At 40.0% G+C, this 16,908-nt stretch overlaps 1 protein-coding gene across 1 annotated transcript in view; it reads left to right on the forward strand.

Moving 5' to 3' along the window:
• Positions 1 to 14,608, forward strand: part of TTC39C (tetratricopeptide repeat domain 39C) — a 145,712-nt gene extending 131,104 nt beyond the window's left edge. Inside the window, exon 14 of the mRNA XM_073631483.1 lies at positions 47 to 14,608. Coding sequence (XP_073487584.1) covers positions 47 to 136 — 90 coding nt within the window. The 3' untranslated portion in view covers positions 137 to 14,608. The remainder of the gene's footprint in view (positions 1 to 46) is intronic.
• Positions 14,609 to 16,908: the final 2,300 nt, after the last annotated feature.

Raw genomic sequence — 16,908 nt, forward strand, 5'->3', positions numbered from 1 at the left:
AACCATCTTTGCCTATATCTCCCTTTGTGTTTTGTGCTGGTTGCAGGAGGACTTCACAGGTTACGACTTTGAGAACAGACTGCATGTACGGATTCACGCAGCCTTAGCTTCTCTCAGGGAGGTGGTCCCTCAGTGACAGCAAGGAGGACAAGATTCTTCTATCCCACACAACTTTCTGCACTTACAACACACAGAAGAGTATCACAATGGCTGACTGTGGATGATACGGGTGACCGAGTATGTTCTCTGAACGCCAGCTGTGCTGATATTTAGACACAATTCACAGTTGCAGTAAAGCTGAACTGACACAGAACTATGGCATTTTTAACTAATCTGCAAGTCAAAACTCCACCCTGACACCAGTACAGGAGAATACTTTGCTACAATGGTGAATTTTCCTCAGAATTGTTGTTGTGACTTGTGCAAAGTCTGTCCATCCTGTGTATTAGGCACAAGCTGTAGTTCCACTTACTGCAGCTAAATAGTTGGCCTTGTGTTATCTTTTCTTTCTGTTGGGGTTGTACAGATCATGCAGTCATTAAGGAGATAGCTGCGTTAACATTGTGAACTATACATGTCAGTAAGTTGAACTGCTGTGCAGCAAGACCTATTTCTTGAAGGAACAATGTAGTCTGTTGCTGTTCTTCTCTCTACCTTTCTATTTAAAATCAGTGGGGCTTAGTTTCTATATAACCTTCGCTAAAGCAGACCTGTCATTAAAGTTGACCAGCCAGTACTACAGTAGCTAGTCTACTTATCCATGGTCAGATTCTGATCCAAGCATTGACTGAATTTCAGGTAGGCTGTGACCTGTTGTGGAGGTTTGTGGAGGTGTATTGGCACTCTATGTAATGTTCATAACTACATTAGACCTCCTCCTCAGCTGCTTTCTCAGCACCTTACATGACTACAGTCCAGATGCTGTATGACCTACACATGATGGGGGTGTAGATTTAGCTTGGACACCTTCCCATAGAAAATGTACATCAAAAATAGTATTGTCTGAGGTACTTTTTTGACACCATCAGACATAGTGGTAAATGGCAGCTTTCCTGTGCTCTTTTGTTTAAAGATTTAGAAAAATATGCGCCTGTGAATAGGAGCATTTATTTTTGCACAAGTGTGCTTTTAGCTTTGCTTAAAGTTTTTAAAACTCCATTCAAAACGTAGTTTGGATAGAGTGGGGCGGGGGAAGGGGGGAGTTAGAACATCTGTAAGTATTTGCAGGGTATTTTTTGAGGGATATCAGACCATAAATGGTGAGATTTTCCATCACTTTCTAGGCTTTCTGTTGAAAATGTGTCAGAACAGGAAGTGAGGGGAAAATCTCATCGGCAGGACACAAGCAGCAAGACAAACCCTTTTTCTAGTAAAGTAAGGAAGGTTTAACGTGCTGTCAGGATTATATGGTTGCATGAACCTACACAAGGGAGATCTCTCCTCATTTCCTATCCAGGGAATAGGTATCACATAGAACAGGAAGCAAAGTGAAATCTCCCCTAGGGATTTAAACTCTTCTCAGAAGGGCACATTTAGCATTTAAACCCCAATGGACTCTAACCCTTCCTCATTTTCCTGCTTTCTCTTACATAGTTACAAAGTCAGAATGAAACAAAAAAAGACCATCTAATTTGACCAATAAAAATAAATAGAAAACTTCCATATACACAACCCTATACTCACAGCTGATCTAGAGGAAGGCAAAACAAATGACTATGGTCCAATTTGTTCCAGCAGGATAAAATAATTCCTTCTGTCCTGAGTTGGGTTTTAATATGAGTTTAACAGAAAAGGAAGAGAGACGATCAGAAGCAGAGTATTTTGTTCATTACGGGGCTTGAAGACACCTGGCTTTTATTGTACAACTGCTAAGAGGGCCGAGTAAAGCACACATAACACAAAGTGATGTACATTGTCCTCACCGCACACGCTACGCCGTTGTGGCATATGGCTTGCCATGTCGCGTAGTAGGCCATTTAGCTGTATACCACTCTGTTCATCAAACCTATAATAGGAAAGATCGTAAAGAAGCAATGAGAATGCAAGACACAAAGATTCTCCAACATTCCTCAACAAAATCCCAGAATCCTAATGTACTTGCCAATCAATTTCAAACTTTAGACCTGGTTTGAAGCTGATTGGTGTCTGCGATAAGGATATCCAGTAGGAACATATAGATACAGCTGGCCTCAGAATATCCTTCTTTATCATAACCAGGACAAAAATGTCTGTTTAGGATTAGACTTTGATCTTATAACTTGTAGCATAAATAGGTATACATATGTTTTAGCGGAACATTTTAGAGTACATAAATACTTCAGATGTAAAACCATCCTGGTTTATGTACAATAGAATTCAGAAATTTGTGCAATAGTGCCCCCTACTGTTTAGGATTTTACATTGTTCTTGTGAATGGTGCAGGGAAGTATAAATATACTGGCTAACTGATTTATTTTAGCATGAGCCTTGAAGAATTTGTAGTTCCATGCAAACAACTAAAATACAGTGCGCTTCAAAAAAGAAAGCTGATAAGAAGACCTAGATAAAGCAATATATAGTAATAAGCATGAGCATCAGATTATTAAAAATGAATCGGGATTTATAAGTGTGGAAGGAGACTGTATGATCTCACACTCTATCCCTTGATCTTCTATCCATTAAGGGGCAGGTTGACCACCTACACAAACAAGGTCAATGAAAGTCTTAGCGTTCAATTCACTAAGTAATACTCTGGTTTCTCTTCAGAGTGTATAAATCTTTCACCTTTTATCATTTGATAATTTTCTCACACAAACAGTTCGTTTACTTACCAAGAAATTTCATGGTTGTAGTATGCAGCCATTATTATTGTGATTAAACTAGGTATTGAATCAACAACAGTCCTTTATTTCTAGTGAATTGATATATTCACTTATAAATTATTTTATCTGCTTTATTTCTGCTCTCCTAAATAAAAGCTTAATACATCCTCAAAATTACTCCATGCAGAAGTCAACTATATTTTAATGGACGAAAGCCCATATTATAATATTTCCTTTTTTTTTTTTTAGATGCAAAACAACACAAAAATATTAATACATAAAATGCATGCAATGGATTCATCCGATCTAAGTGATAACACCTTTATTGAAATAAAGATATTTCCTGTATTTATATAGCACTGACAAATGATTTTAATAATTTGCAGAGTATCTAGAACCATTTTCTTCTGTCCCTGATGATAAAAATTTACCTCTAAAACAAAGTAAGAAGGTGACTTGACCATAGAATGTTTTTTAAAGCCGCTGTCCCTATTTAGGTTTCAATTTTTTTCCCCTCTCCTTTTGCGTCTTCATGTACCCTACATAATCAGATGTACAATATTATTAAATCTGCAGGGTAATATACTGCTAATTTTGCATCTGATCTAGACCTGTAGTGAGGCATATTGTCTGTACATCTCACCTGAGGCCCAGTTGACAAACCTTTGCACTGTGATAATCAAAATCTCACTGGACTTAGTGGAAATTAACTGTAAAAAAAATAAGTGTGTGTGTGTATATATGTATATGTATGTATGTATGTATGTATGTATGTATGTGTGTTTTAGCTTGCAAATTGAGCCTCTAGGGTTACATCCATATTTACATATTTAGGGTGTAACATGCTCCAGCAGTACAACCCCCCCCCCCCCCCAACCCAATCCTCCCCTTGTGACAGCAGGTGTGGTCCTTCCTCCTGTTGTTACCATTTAAAAAATAGCACAGCCATGTGGAGCTCTGCCCTCACAGTCTTGTCATTAATTTACAGCGATCTGTAAATGAATGGACTACAAGTCCCATCTGCCACCATGGCAGACAGCTTGTAGTTCTCAATGATCTGCAAGGGCACTGGTGAGCGCTCTAGTTCATTGATCTTCCTGCTGTTCAGTAATGATCTACCCCATTTCACCCATGACTGATTACGGGTGCAATGCTTTCCAGGCTCCTGCTGGAAGAATGAAATGCACAATTTGTTTCTGCAGAAATATGTGTATTTATCTATTTTTTCCCAAAAGGTGAATTGGCTTTGAACGCCCTATACACAGGCTTTGGTTAGGAGGCTGACAGAAAAATAGGAGCATTTAGGAATATTTCCAGTAGTCTGTCGTCTTTTATTTGACACCATGCTTGACAAAAAGAGTATTCTTTAAAGTGTGAACTAAAATACTTTCAGTTGGCCAACAAAAGGCAGCAGCTATTTCTGCTTTCCTGCTACTATCTATGACAGACACATTACCTTACTGCCTGTGATACATATCACGCCGACAAGACCCATACAGCATTATAAAAGAAATACAAAGCTATCAGCTGTGAAGGGCAGTAAAAGGCAATGCAGTAAAGAAACTGTAGCACTTCTATATATAACTGAAAAATAATTTTTCTTCTAATTCAGGGATATGTCTCTTTTATGGACATGCCACATTGTTAAAATTTAATTCATAATGTGCTAATGTATGTTTTTTTGTTTTAATTTTATTGAATTTCCTGATAAGGTGTAAAACATTGATATAGGCTACTGGGGGATTATTCTGTATACTGTTAGTTTTATGCCAGATATCAGATTTTAGGTTAGTTTTTATGTATTTATGAAAAGTATTTACAGTGCCTTGCAAAAGTATTCACCCCCATTGGCTTTTTTACCTATTTTTTTTATATTACAGCCTGTTTTTTTTAATCTGAATTATATGTGATGGATCAGAACACAATAGTCTAAGTTGGTGAAGTAAAATTAAAAAATATATACATATGCAACTAATTACCTTCAGAAGTCACATAATTAGTGAAATGATGTCCACCTATGTGCAATCTAAGTGTCACATGATCTGTCATTACATATACACACCTTTTTGAAAGGCCCCAGAGTCTGCAACACCTAAGCAAGAGACACCACTAACCAAACACTGCCATGAACAATGAACTCTCCAAACAAGGAAGGGACAATGTTGTTGAGAAGTACAAGTCAGGGTTAGGGTATAAAAAAATATCCAAATCTTTGATGATCCCTAGGAGCACCATCAAATCTATCATAACCTAATGGAAAGAACATGGCACAACAGCAAACCTGCCAAGAGACGGCCGCACACCAAAACTCACGTACCGGGCAAGGAGGGCATTAATCAGAGAGGCAGCACAGAGACCTAAGATAACCCTGGAGGAGCTGCAGAGTTCCACAGCAGAGACTGGAGTATCTGTACATAGGACAACAATAAGCCGTACGCTCCATAGAGTTGGGCTTTATGGCAGAGTGACCAGAAGAAAGCCATTACTTTCAGCAAAAAACAAAATGGCATGTTTTGAGTTTGCGAAAAGGCATGTGGGAGACTCCCAAAATGTATGGAGGAAGGTGTTCTGGTCTGATGTGACTAAAATTGAACCTTTTGGCTATCAAAGAAAACGCTATCTCTGATGCAAACCCAACACATCACATCACCCAAAGAACACCACCCCCACATTGAAACATGGTGGTGGCAGCATCATGCTGTGGGGATGTTTTTCAGCAGTCAGGACTGGGAAACTGGTCAGAGTTGAGGGAAAGATGGATGGTGCTAAATACAGGGATATTCTTGAGCAAAACCTGTACCACTTTGTGTGTGATTTGAGGCTAGGACGGAGGTTCACCTTCCAGCAGGACAATGACCCCAAACACACTGCTAAAGCAACACTTGAGTGGTTTAAGGGGAAACATGTAAATGTGTTGGAATGGCCTAGTCAAAGCCCAGACCTCAATCCAATAGAAAATCTGTGGTCAGACTTAAAGCGGGGTTCCACCCAAATTTTGAACAATATCTGTATGTATTCTCTTCCTTGTCTAGATGCTGACATGCCGTTTAAAAAAATTTAAATTGCCGTAATGACCTTTTATTTTTCTATTCTTATTTGCACTTCCTGGTTCTCCTCCCGTGGGAGTAGGCGTGTTTCTAGCCTCTCCCAGACTCCTGGGAGCTAGTCTCAGGCTTCCCAGGATGCCACTGAGCATGTGCGGGAACGAGCGGTGAATGCTGGGAGCACAGCATTCACCACATCCAGGAAATAAATGCTTGTGGGCTTCAAATGCCCACAATGAAGATGGAAACCGCCTGCAGTGAATAATATGTTATTCTTTCCGACGAAATCTGACACAGGCGGACATATTACACACAATATGTGAGTATGTAATGCTGAGAAGAAAAGTTTGTGAATGAACTCAAAAAAAAAAAAAACGATAGATAGGTGGACCCCCGCTTTAAAGATTGCTGTTCACAAGCGCAAACCATCCAACTTGAAGGAGCAGTTTTGCAAGGAGGAATGGGCAAAAATCCCAGTGGTAAGATGTGGCAAGCTCATAGAGACTTATCCAAAGCGTCTTGGAGCTGTGATAGCCGCAAAAGGTGGTTCTTCAAAGTATTGACTTTAGGGGGGTGAATAGTTATGCACATTGACTTTTTCTGTTATTTTATCCTATTTGTTGTTTGCGTCACAATAAAAAAAAAAAAACAAACAAACATCTTCAGAGTTGTGGGCAGGTTCTGTAAATTAAATGATGGAAATCCTCAAACAATCCATGTTAATTCCAGGTTATGAGGCAACAAAACATGAAAAATTCCAAGGGGGTGAATACTTTTACAAGGCACTGTATTTGAATGATTACTGTTTTGCTACTCATATTCAGTGATGGATACATAATGTGTTTATCCACATTTCATATATCCTACATTTATATCTCCTCCTTTTCTGTATTGGTATGCAAGATAACATGCAGATGCCAATTATAGGTAGTATTGGAAATGCACCAGTATATTCTTTCGTTAGGCAGAACAAAGACAGGTAAGTATATTGCTTGATTTGTACCTGTTTATTTTGCTGAAGAAATTATTTTTCAACGAAAGTCCTAGAAAAAAATGATATACCCTACATGATTGGGGTCCCTCTCTGCAGTAACATGAAAGGCACCAGTTCTCCCATACGTGTTACTAGGCAGCAGTGAGCCAGCATCCTGTTGCTTAACCTTTTCCCACCAGCAATCTGCTGGTAAAAGTTCTCCAGCATGACACCACATTGAGAATTTGTTAATAAACACCCACCTTTAACCACTAGTTACCAGCTGACACTTTACACATTTGATAACTGCAAACCTAGCTGTCAATGCCAGCTGCAGTCCCCGCTACCAATTTGGAACAATTAGGGGGGTTCGCCATCACGTGATCACTTTCATCTATGACAATATGATTGCGTGCAATCTTAAAACGGTATTAAACCCAAAAGCAAACATTTATTACATCTTACTAATTATTAGATGTGGTGGCTACATTAGTATTCTTTTTTCGGCTTTCTTTCCTTTATTTTCATCTGGTGATCAAGCTGGTAAGTCTATTGTTTTTCAACAGAACAAGCTCTCCTGCAAAGGGAGAGTAATGAGACAAACCATTTACCTCTGACAAAGGGTACTTATAATCACCTTTTATTTATTCATGTAAAACCTTTGTCCCAGAAGAAAAAATACTGTTGCTGTAACTACTTGTGTGATTGTATTGTGAGCTTGAGTGTGGTTTCAATTTGTTAGTCTAACACTCCTCTCCCCTCACACTGACAATGCTGCTGTCCAAAGGTGCCCCTGTTCTCCTTTATCCAGAGTGGAGGTACTCTTAGTCTGGATTCACACCTATGCATTTTTAGCGCTTTTTGCATTTTGCAGATTTGCACTACTGTCCATTTAACATGGTCTCCTATGGAACACGTTTTGTGATGCAAATCTGCAAAATGCACTAAAATTGCATAGGTGTGAATCCAGCCTAAGACACAATGTGGGTTATTTACGAAAGGCAAATCCACTTTGCACTACAAGTGCACTTGGAAGTGCAGTCGCTGTAAATCTGAGGGGTAGATCTGAAATGAAGGGAAGCTCTGCTGATTTTATCATCCAATTGTGTGCAAGCTAAAATGCTGTTTTTTACTTTCCTTGCATGTCCCCCCTCGGATTTACAGCGACTGCACTTCCAAGTTCACTTGTAGTGCAAAGTGGATTTGCCTTTCGGAAATAACCCCCAATGGGAGAAACACAAACTTGTATATTTTGTCCACTAGACAAGTCCTCAGAAGACCAACAATTTTACAGCAGTCTGATAAAGTGGAATTAATTTATCTTCATTGATTTCTTGAGGGATATTGTTGATAAATATTTCTGTCCCAAGTGGAGAAGCTTCTCCAACTTATTCTGCAGGAGGGCCACCATATTCCCTCTGACTACTAACCTGTACAAGATTAATATTACATCTTTCCATCCACTCCAGAAGGGAAGCTTTATTGTTCTTAATTTAGAGAATTAATCCAAGCCTCGCTCTCAGCATTCATCACGTGGTTGTCCATCATTAGAAAATGATCTGCTCACTCCATGGGCCATAATAAGTGGGTAGGAGGCCCCTAGTCCTCTCCAAAAGCCCCTGTTCTGGTTGGATCTGTCACAATTAGATTTTTGTTTTTGGGTTTAATACTGCTTTTAAAGATTCATTTAAAATGGTTTCAGCTTGCAGATGCCACAGCAGCCTATAAATGACAATGTGCTTCTGTTTATTACTTTGATTGTCCGATACAATTATAGTATTAAACAAAGTAAAAAATTGGCCTAGGCATCATTCAGATATCACCAATCAATGCAGGCCGTCATATGACGGCCTTGGACAGGAAATGTTTAAGACTGCAATTGTGTTCAAATCAAGGGGACTATATTTTTAAAACTTTTGGGTGGGCATTTAATAAAAATTGTGCTATTTCATGGTGTACGTTGTACCCCTATATTGAAAAGCCTTTGGTAGCAGATACTTTTGGCCCTATCAAATTAATATTAATTCATGACTTGACAACTCAGGTTTTCATCTGAAGCAAAGAAAGGTCAGAAAAGCAAGAATGTATAGAGTTCTCAGCAGCCACAAAACTTTCAGGACACTTGTGAATACCCAAATTGCTAGCAATAGAAGGATGGAAACCTCTGTCAGGTTTTTATGGCTGTCTGTCCTCCATCAGGGAAAATTCTAGAGTGGAAACTCTCTCCACCGTGATTAGAGAAGCTAAGGAAAATGTCAACATTAGGATTAGAGAGGGTTATGGAAAATCTCTGCGTAAGGTTTAGCATGGATGATGGAAAAATTGTTCCATTGGGACCAGAGAGGGTGATGGAAAATCTATCCAAAGGAATTGGAGTGGGTGATAGAACACCAGAGAGGGTGATGGAAAATCTATCTTAAGTTATTGAAGTGGGTGATAGAACATCAGTGAAGGTGATGGAAAATCTAACCAAAGGAATTGGAGGGGTGATAGAACACCAGAGAGGGTGATGGAAAAATCTCTCTCCAATGGAACTAGAGAGAGCTATGGAAATCTCTACAATAGGGTAGAGGTGGCAACTTAAAATATTATAGCTGTGAAAAAAAAAATAGCTGATTGGTTGTTTTGGGTTGTAGTAAAGTCTACATTGCGGGTTACAGTTTAAAAAAAAAAAGTCCAATCATCTTTACTTGGAAGTAGAGTATAAACACCGGGGCTGCTCATTTGTCACATACATAACTGTCAACGTTCAGTTCATTTTCATATATCTGAAGCTGGCACAGTTACTCCTAAACATTGGTGCAGGACCTAAGAAGCCTAACCTGGAAACACTGCTTTACAATACTTTAATATGCCCTTTCACATCATGTAGCAAAGTTAACATAAAGATGAAAACTCTTTGTAATCCTTTTCAGTTGCAGCATAAATAGGTTGGCTTAGCTGTCCACTGATATATGGGTGTCTGTATTGTAGAACAGCGTACAGTAGATACACAGTACACAAATATTCAGAATACATGATAATCTAAATATAGAAGAAGGATTGTAAATTTGTCATATACAGCAGCTCTACTTTTTTATTTATATTGCTTTCATCTTAGTTGTACCTTGAAAAAAGTACAGGCTCCCCCTGTATTATCAGTTTTTTTATTGCATTTGGTTCAACTCCTTATTGGTGTGTAACTTTCTATTACTGCCAATAACAAAACTTCCTCCAGGAAAGAAGTCTAGTGGTCAAAGATAAAAAAATAAGTTGTGTATAAAGGTGCTGTACAGGCGCAACTTCAATGGAAACAATATAAATGTTTAAATGTTAATGCAATTTTCAGTTAAAAATATGCACATTCATTTCAGTGCTTCTGAACACAACACCGCGACCTCCGTGAGTGTGATTGTGGGTCCCGTGAACTCGATGTCCGTGCTGATACCCGCGATCGTCCCACGGAGAGGAAGGACGGGGAAATGCTGATGTAAACCAGCATTTCCCCGTTCTGCCTAGTGACACTGACACTCATCACAGCTCCCTGTGATCGGGAGTGGTGATCAGTGTCACGTCACACATAGCCCCTCCCCCCCACAGTTAGAATCACTCCCTAGGACACACTTAACCCCTACAGCACCACCTAGTGGTTAACCCCTTCACTGCCAGTCACATTTACACAGTAATCAATGCATTTTTAATTGCACTGATAACTGTATAAATGTGAATGGTCCCAAAATCGCACCAAAAGTGTCTGATCTGTCCGCCATAATGTCGCAGTCACAATAAAAATCGCTGATCGCCGCCATTACCAGTAAAAAAATATATATATTAATAAAAATGCCATAAAACTATCCCCTATTTTGTAGACGCTATAATTTTTGCACAAACCAATCAATAAACACTTATTGTGATTTTTTTTTTTTTTTTTTTTTACCAAAAATATGTAGAAGGCCTAAACTGAGGGAAAAAAATGTTTTTATAAATATTTTTTGGTGATATTTATTATAGCAAAAAGTAAAAAAGAATGCGTTTTTTTTCAAAATTGTCGCTATTTTTTTGTTTATAGCGCAAAAAATAAAAACTGCAGAGATGATCAAATACCATCAAAAGAAAGCTCTATTTGTGGGGAAAAAAAGGACGCCAATTTTGTTTGGGAGCCACGTCGCACGACCGTGCAATTGGCAGTTAAAGCGACACAGTGCTGAATCGCAAAAAGTGCTCTGGAGTTTGGGCAGCCAAATGGACCGGGGCTTAAGTGGTTAATAGTGAGCCCTAAATACTGTATTTATTGGTGTATAACACTCAATTTTTCACCATGAAAATCGGGTGCAAAGAGCGTGTGCGTGTTATACGCCAATACTTTAATTTTAGCTGCCTCGGAGGGGACAGGGAGCGGGACGAGCGCTGTCAGATTACATACAGTGAGAATCTTCTGTTTACTTGGCTGCCTCTGTAATAAGAAGTCCTGTCTCCTGGGCCGCCATTGGACCACTCTTCTGTCTATCATAGGAGATTCTCACTGTATGTAAATTGGTCGGCGCTTGTCCCGCCCCCCTCCCTGTCCCCTCTAGGCTGCAGATGGGCATCGATCAGGCTGCATTGAAGGTAATGGCGAGGCTGCTGCATTGATGGAAATGGTGAGGCTGCTGCATTGATGGAAATGGTGAGGCTGCTGCATTGATGGAACTTGAGAGGCTGCAGATGGACACTGACCCTTATTTTGCTTCAAAGTTCCTTATTTAAAATGTAAGTTTTTTTCCTGAAACTTCCCTCTTAAAATTAATGTGCGTGTTATACGCCTGTGCGTGTTATACGCCGATAAATACGGTAATTATTACATGGGGAGAACTAATATGCATTGATGTAATAGAGTTTTCATGCCTCCTGTATGTGAGGGGACTTTTTATTTTGTAACCACGTTTTTTTATATTTCTTTATTACTTTACTGGACTCAGATAGTAGGGATTTGCATCTCACAAGGAGCATTTCAAAATGCTAAACTGTGCATAAACAGTACCCTGAAAAATGTACCTTTTTTCAGTTGAATTCTTGCTGTATAAGAACAGCATGCTTTCTGGTATGTGAGTGTACTTGGGCACCCCATGCCTATAGCCTCATAGCTGTATATCTGCAGTGTGATATCTAAGGCACTGTAGTCTCTGGCTGCTGGTACTCACCAGATTTGGAGTGAAATTTGATGATGTCATCACTGTGCTGCTTATTGTTACTTGCTGGAGGCTCTGACATGTGGAGCAAAATCCTGCCTTTAAATAGGAAGGCTGCCTCCATACAAAAACACTGTGCAGCAGAAGACATGGTATGTTGGTAATAGAGTTCGGTTCAGCTGTAGGGAGACCACAAGCAATATTGGTGACTAGTTCTTTGCCCTCTGCCTGACACAGATTCCAGTTAAGCTCCTTTAATTTCATTACTTTCATAAGGGTGTTGGCAGACTCCGTGTGATGGTACATGGATAGTAGCATGTGTTCTTTACAGAGATATCAGGGTGTATTAAACCTTTGGAACATCCTCTGCCACTTACATAAGGCTACTGCTGCCAGGATCTGAAAAATCTTAAGCCGCGTACACACGAGCGTAATGTCTGACAGAAAAAGTCAGACGGAAGCTTTTCATCGTCTATTCTGATCGCGTGTATGCCTCATCTGACTTTTTTTTTGAAAATTCTAACAGACCTAGAAATGGAACATGTTCTAAATATTTCCGACGGAACCAATTCCTATTGGGAAAACCGCTCGTCTGTATGCTGTTCCGACAATACCAAAAACGACGCATGCTCTGAAGCAAGTACGAGACGGAAGCTATTGGCTACTGGCTATTGAACTTCCGTTTTCTAGTCCCGTCATAAGTGTTGTACGTCACTGCGTTCTGGACGGTCGGACTTTGGTTTGACCATGTGTAAGCAAGACCGTTCCGTCAGAGAAACCTTAGGAGTTTATTCCAACAGCATAACCGGTCGTGTGTACGCAGCATTAGGCCTGGTTCACACCTATGCAGGTTACAGTTTGCATATTCCGGGTGCCATTTGCACTTTTCAATATACGTTTTTGATCCATTGAAGTGTATGAAACCAAAACCAGAAAAAAGTCCCTGGCCCTTTCCATAAAATGCAAAGATGTGAATATGATCAATAGGAAACCATGTTAAATGGACTGTAGTGTGTTTCTGCAAAACTGAAAATGCACAAAAAAATGCATAGATGTGAGCCAGGCCTTAAACCCAAAAGTGCTCAGAGCTGAGTGCATATGGGTTTGTTCAGCCCTAGAAAGGGATCAGTGAATAGGAGCACACCAATGTGCTCATGCTGTTTATCCTAGTTTCACCTGTAGTGGTCCCAGGCTTTCAGAAGAGCAAGGTGACCATGAGGGCAATGGGATTGGAGCAGGAACAGGCTTTGCATGGCTTTTTTATGCCAGGCCACCAAGACCAGGCACACTGCCCAGCATAGATCCCTAAGGAAGCAGAAAAAGAAGAGGTCTGCCCATAAGGGATGCTTTGCAACTGTTTCAGTCAGCAACTTCGCTGAGAGTAAAGCCTCGTACACACGATCGGATTTTCGGCAGGGAATTGTGTGATTACAGAAATCCGACCGTTAGTACGCTCTTTCAGACAATTGTCCAACTTTCCGCCAACAAATGTTGGATGGCAGGCTAGTAGATTTTCGGCGGAAAAAGGTCTGTTGTCAGATTTTCATATCATGTATATACAAGTCTGTCACACAAAAGTGCAAAGTACAAACACGCATGCTCGGAATTAATGCTCACCAAACACTACATTAGCAGAAGGTGCCCAAAGGGTGGCGCTCAAGAGCTGAAATTCCACGTAGTACGTCACTATGTTCGTGTCTGTTGGCTGACAATTGTGTGCCGTTAGTATGCAAGACAAGATCCTAGCACACAAAAGTCTGATGCTCTGTTGCCCAACAATTGGATCGTGTGTACGAGGCTTTAGACTTTAATTGTACTTTAGCCAGCTTAGAAAAAAGGATATAATACATTACTGTTTTGACTTGTTAGAACCAGTGATACTGCAGAAAACCCAGGTACAACCATGAGTGTTTTTTTTTTTGTTGTCTACATATTACCCTTGCATATGAGAGATCACATGTAGAACAGAATCATGAACCTGTTTTCTGAAGAAAAAAAAATGCTTTTTTTATAAATACATTTTCTTAAGTTATAGATTTTCATTAGTTATCATAGTTCTGGTCATAACTGTCTTCACCTTAGTTGGGTGATATGAGAAGCTCACCGGACATATTTCATCTGGGGGGAATTTTGTCCCAATGTAGAACATTACAGAATTTAAATTAATTATGCCAATTTCATGATTTTGGCAAAACATAGGAAAATGACTTGAATGCTTTTATCACATCCTGATCTAAATCCCTGTTTTATTAAAAAAAATATATTGGGTAAAGGGATTTAGCTAGCTTCTTAAGACAGCTTTAATTCATATTTGCATTGTTACTGGGACATAATGTTACAAAAGTAGTATTTTCTCCGTTAGATTGTGCCTGTGATGAGAAGAGTCATCAGTAGTGGGTTGCTATAGGTTAAAGACTCGGAGGCATAGTCTAATAGCAATAAAATAGTACAAAATACAGCATACAGTTAATGGCCTATTCATTTATTGTCCATCAATTGGTATGTTTAGTTTTCGTTAATTACAGTTTGATCATAAATTGGAACTTAGATGTTACAGAAAACCTAGCATATTTATTGTGGTTTAATGTAAAGAACTCACACTTTTATATTTCTGAAAAGAGAATAAAAGGAAACTGATCTTGATTTGTGTACTGTATTTATTGCAAATTGTAAATTACTCTTATGTCCTGCATTGTTATTACAAGATGTTGCTTATGTCTTTTAGTTTTCCTGGGTTCCATATGTCACCTGAATGTGACAATACTAAGTGAATGTCTCTGATATACAGTAAACCCCCATTTATTGATAATCCTCCACATATACCAGCAATTATTCCTGTCTGGGAAATGGTGGCATAAGCTGTCCACCAATAGATTCTCTGACCCAGGAAGATAAGGTGCAGTCCCAAACATGTACCCCTGCCGGCTGGGAAATTAGGGATGCATTCTGGAGCGATGGCAGGCCTTTCCTGCCCTGGAAATGTATGAAATAGTTGTTCTGTTGTCCATTGAGATCTTTACACTTTAACCGCAAAGGATGTTGATAAAGGCCTTTTGGGCATTGGTTGATAAGCGTCAAGCTGTAAACTTCAATAATAGAAATGGGCCCCCAGCCCTGGAGACTGGCATGAGAAGTGTCCGTGATCCAGTTTTCATGGCTGAGGGGCCTGGCAGCCTTGAATTGCTGTGCAACAACCATCATCTTAAACTCTGTGGACTATGAATGGGATGATTATGGACATTTAGGTTGCTTTCTTGCTACTGCCCTCTGGACTACTGGAATGGGGGATGTTGAAGACCCAAGATCATACAATACAGTCTTCTGCACTCATTATTGGTGTCTGAACCACACACTTCGTAGATCTGAAGACCCCTGAGATAAGAGATCTTTTCCTTCTACTTAGTCGAACAGAGTGCGGAGTTATACTTTGAAGAGGGATTAGCTGGCTTTTTGTAGGTATGTTTTGGCTAACTATGCATTTCAATGAACAGAGCTTGTTGAGGAAGGAGGGAATATCAGCCAAAATTAAAACACTATCTGCATGGGGTTTGCATATTGTCCATGTGCCTGCATGGGTTTCTTCCTCCCACCCTCAAAAGACATGCTTGGCTCCTGTCTAAATGATGTCTCATGCATTTGACCTTCGATCAGGGGTCTCCAAAGTTTCTAAGCAAGGGGCCAGATTAATTGTCCTTCAATGGGAGTAGAGCATGCCCCAGCGAAAGTGGCAGTAAAAAACAAAAAACAAAAAAAAATAGCACCTGTGGTCAGTAGGGGTAGGAATAGTGCCCCATTGTTTGTGTCTGTGAGAAAAGGACTAATACCCCACTGTTGGTGTCAGTGCAAAGAAATAATGCTCCATCGTTGTCAGTGGGAGGAATAGTGCCCCATAGTTGGTGTCAGATGTAGATATTACCCCCCCACTGTTGGTGTTACTGGAAGGAATGGTGACTCCTCAGTTAGTGGAAGAAATAGCGCTGAAGGGCTGCCTTAGGCCGGCCATACATGGTTCACATCTCGACTGGTACCTGCTAAACTGTTAACAGGTAGGCTAAATGTACCAAGTTGATCGATCAACTGGAGAACAAGCACCCTGCTGGATTCTCATGCGATTATCGCTAGTGGCTGCTATAGCCGCTGGAGATAACTGTCTTTTCCCGGCGGGGATGGCTTTCCCTACCGGGAAAAGACAATTACCCGGCCGGAGGGATTCCTGCATAAACACGGTCTGTGTTGATGGGGGAATCAAGCAAATTTCTTTCCTGCAACTCGTGGTTGCAGGAAATAAATTTATTCCGTGTATGGCCGGCCTAAGATTGTAAGTTCCTTGATGGCAGTAACTGATGTGCTTGAATAGTTTTATAAAGTGTTGTATAAATTGACAGCGCTATACAAATACCTTTAATGAAAAAATGCTGATAGTAGAAGTATCAGGGTGGAGTTTGGGTGGTATTTTGTTTGACATAAAGATTGTCAGGTTTGAGGCATTCAAAGTATGCATTAGTGAGCTGTGATGTGGATGAACCCTGAAAGTGGCTAGTAAGCACTTACATGAAACCAATCAATTCCATTTAGAAGAATTAGCATGGTGGTGCATTCTCTCTTTAGGCCAGAGGTGTACATAGTATTAAGACAATCGTTATCCAAAACAAGTATTTCAATGTGGTGCATGCACTACTGTGTTGGATCCTGCACCAGTTTTTTAAAATTTTGTAGGATACCCTAGCAGTGAAATTTCTCCACTCCTCTACCTTGTAGTTGGACCCATGTCCAACAACATATCACATGCCACACTGCTGCGGCACAGTTGTCTACATTTCACTTGAATGGGTTACATTCAGCGTCTGGAAGTGCTGTGTGCCAAAGCATGCTTGGGGGATAAAATCGGGGCTTAGCCACCTGTCTCCCACCCCCCCCCTTCACCCCCCCAAGTCCAAACAAGG

Source organism: Aquarana catesbeiana, linkage group LG05, assembly GCF_042186555.1.
Source record: "Aquarana catesbeiana isolate 2022-GZ linkage group LG05, ASM4218655v1, whole genome shotgun sequence".
Classification (NCBI taxonomy): domain Eukaryota; kingdom Metazoa; phylum Chordata; class Amphibia; order Anura; family Ranidae; genus Aquarana; species Aquarana catesbeiana.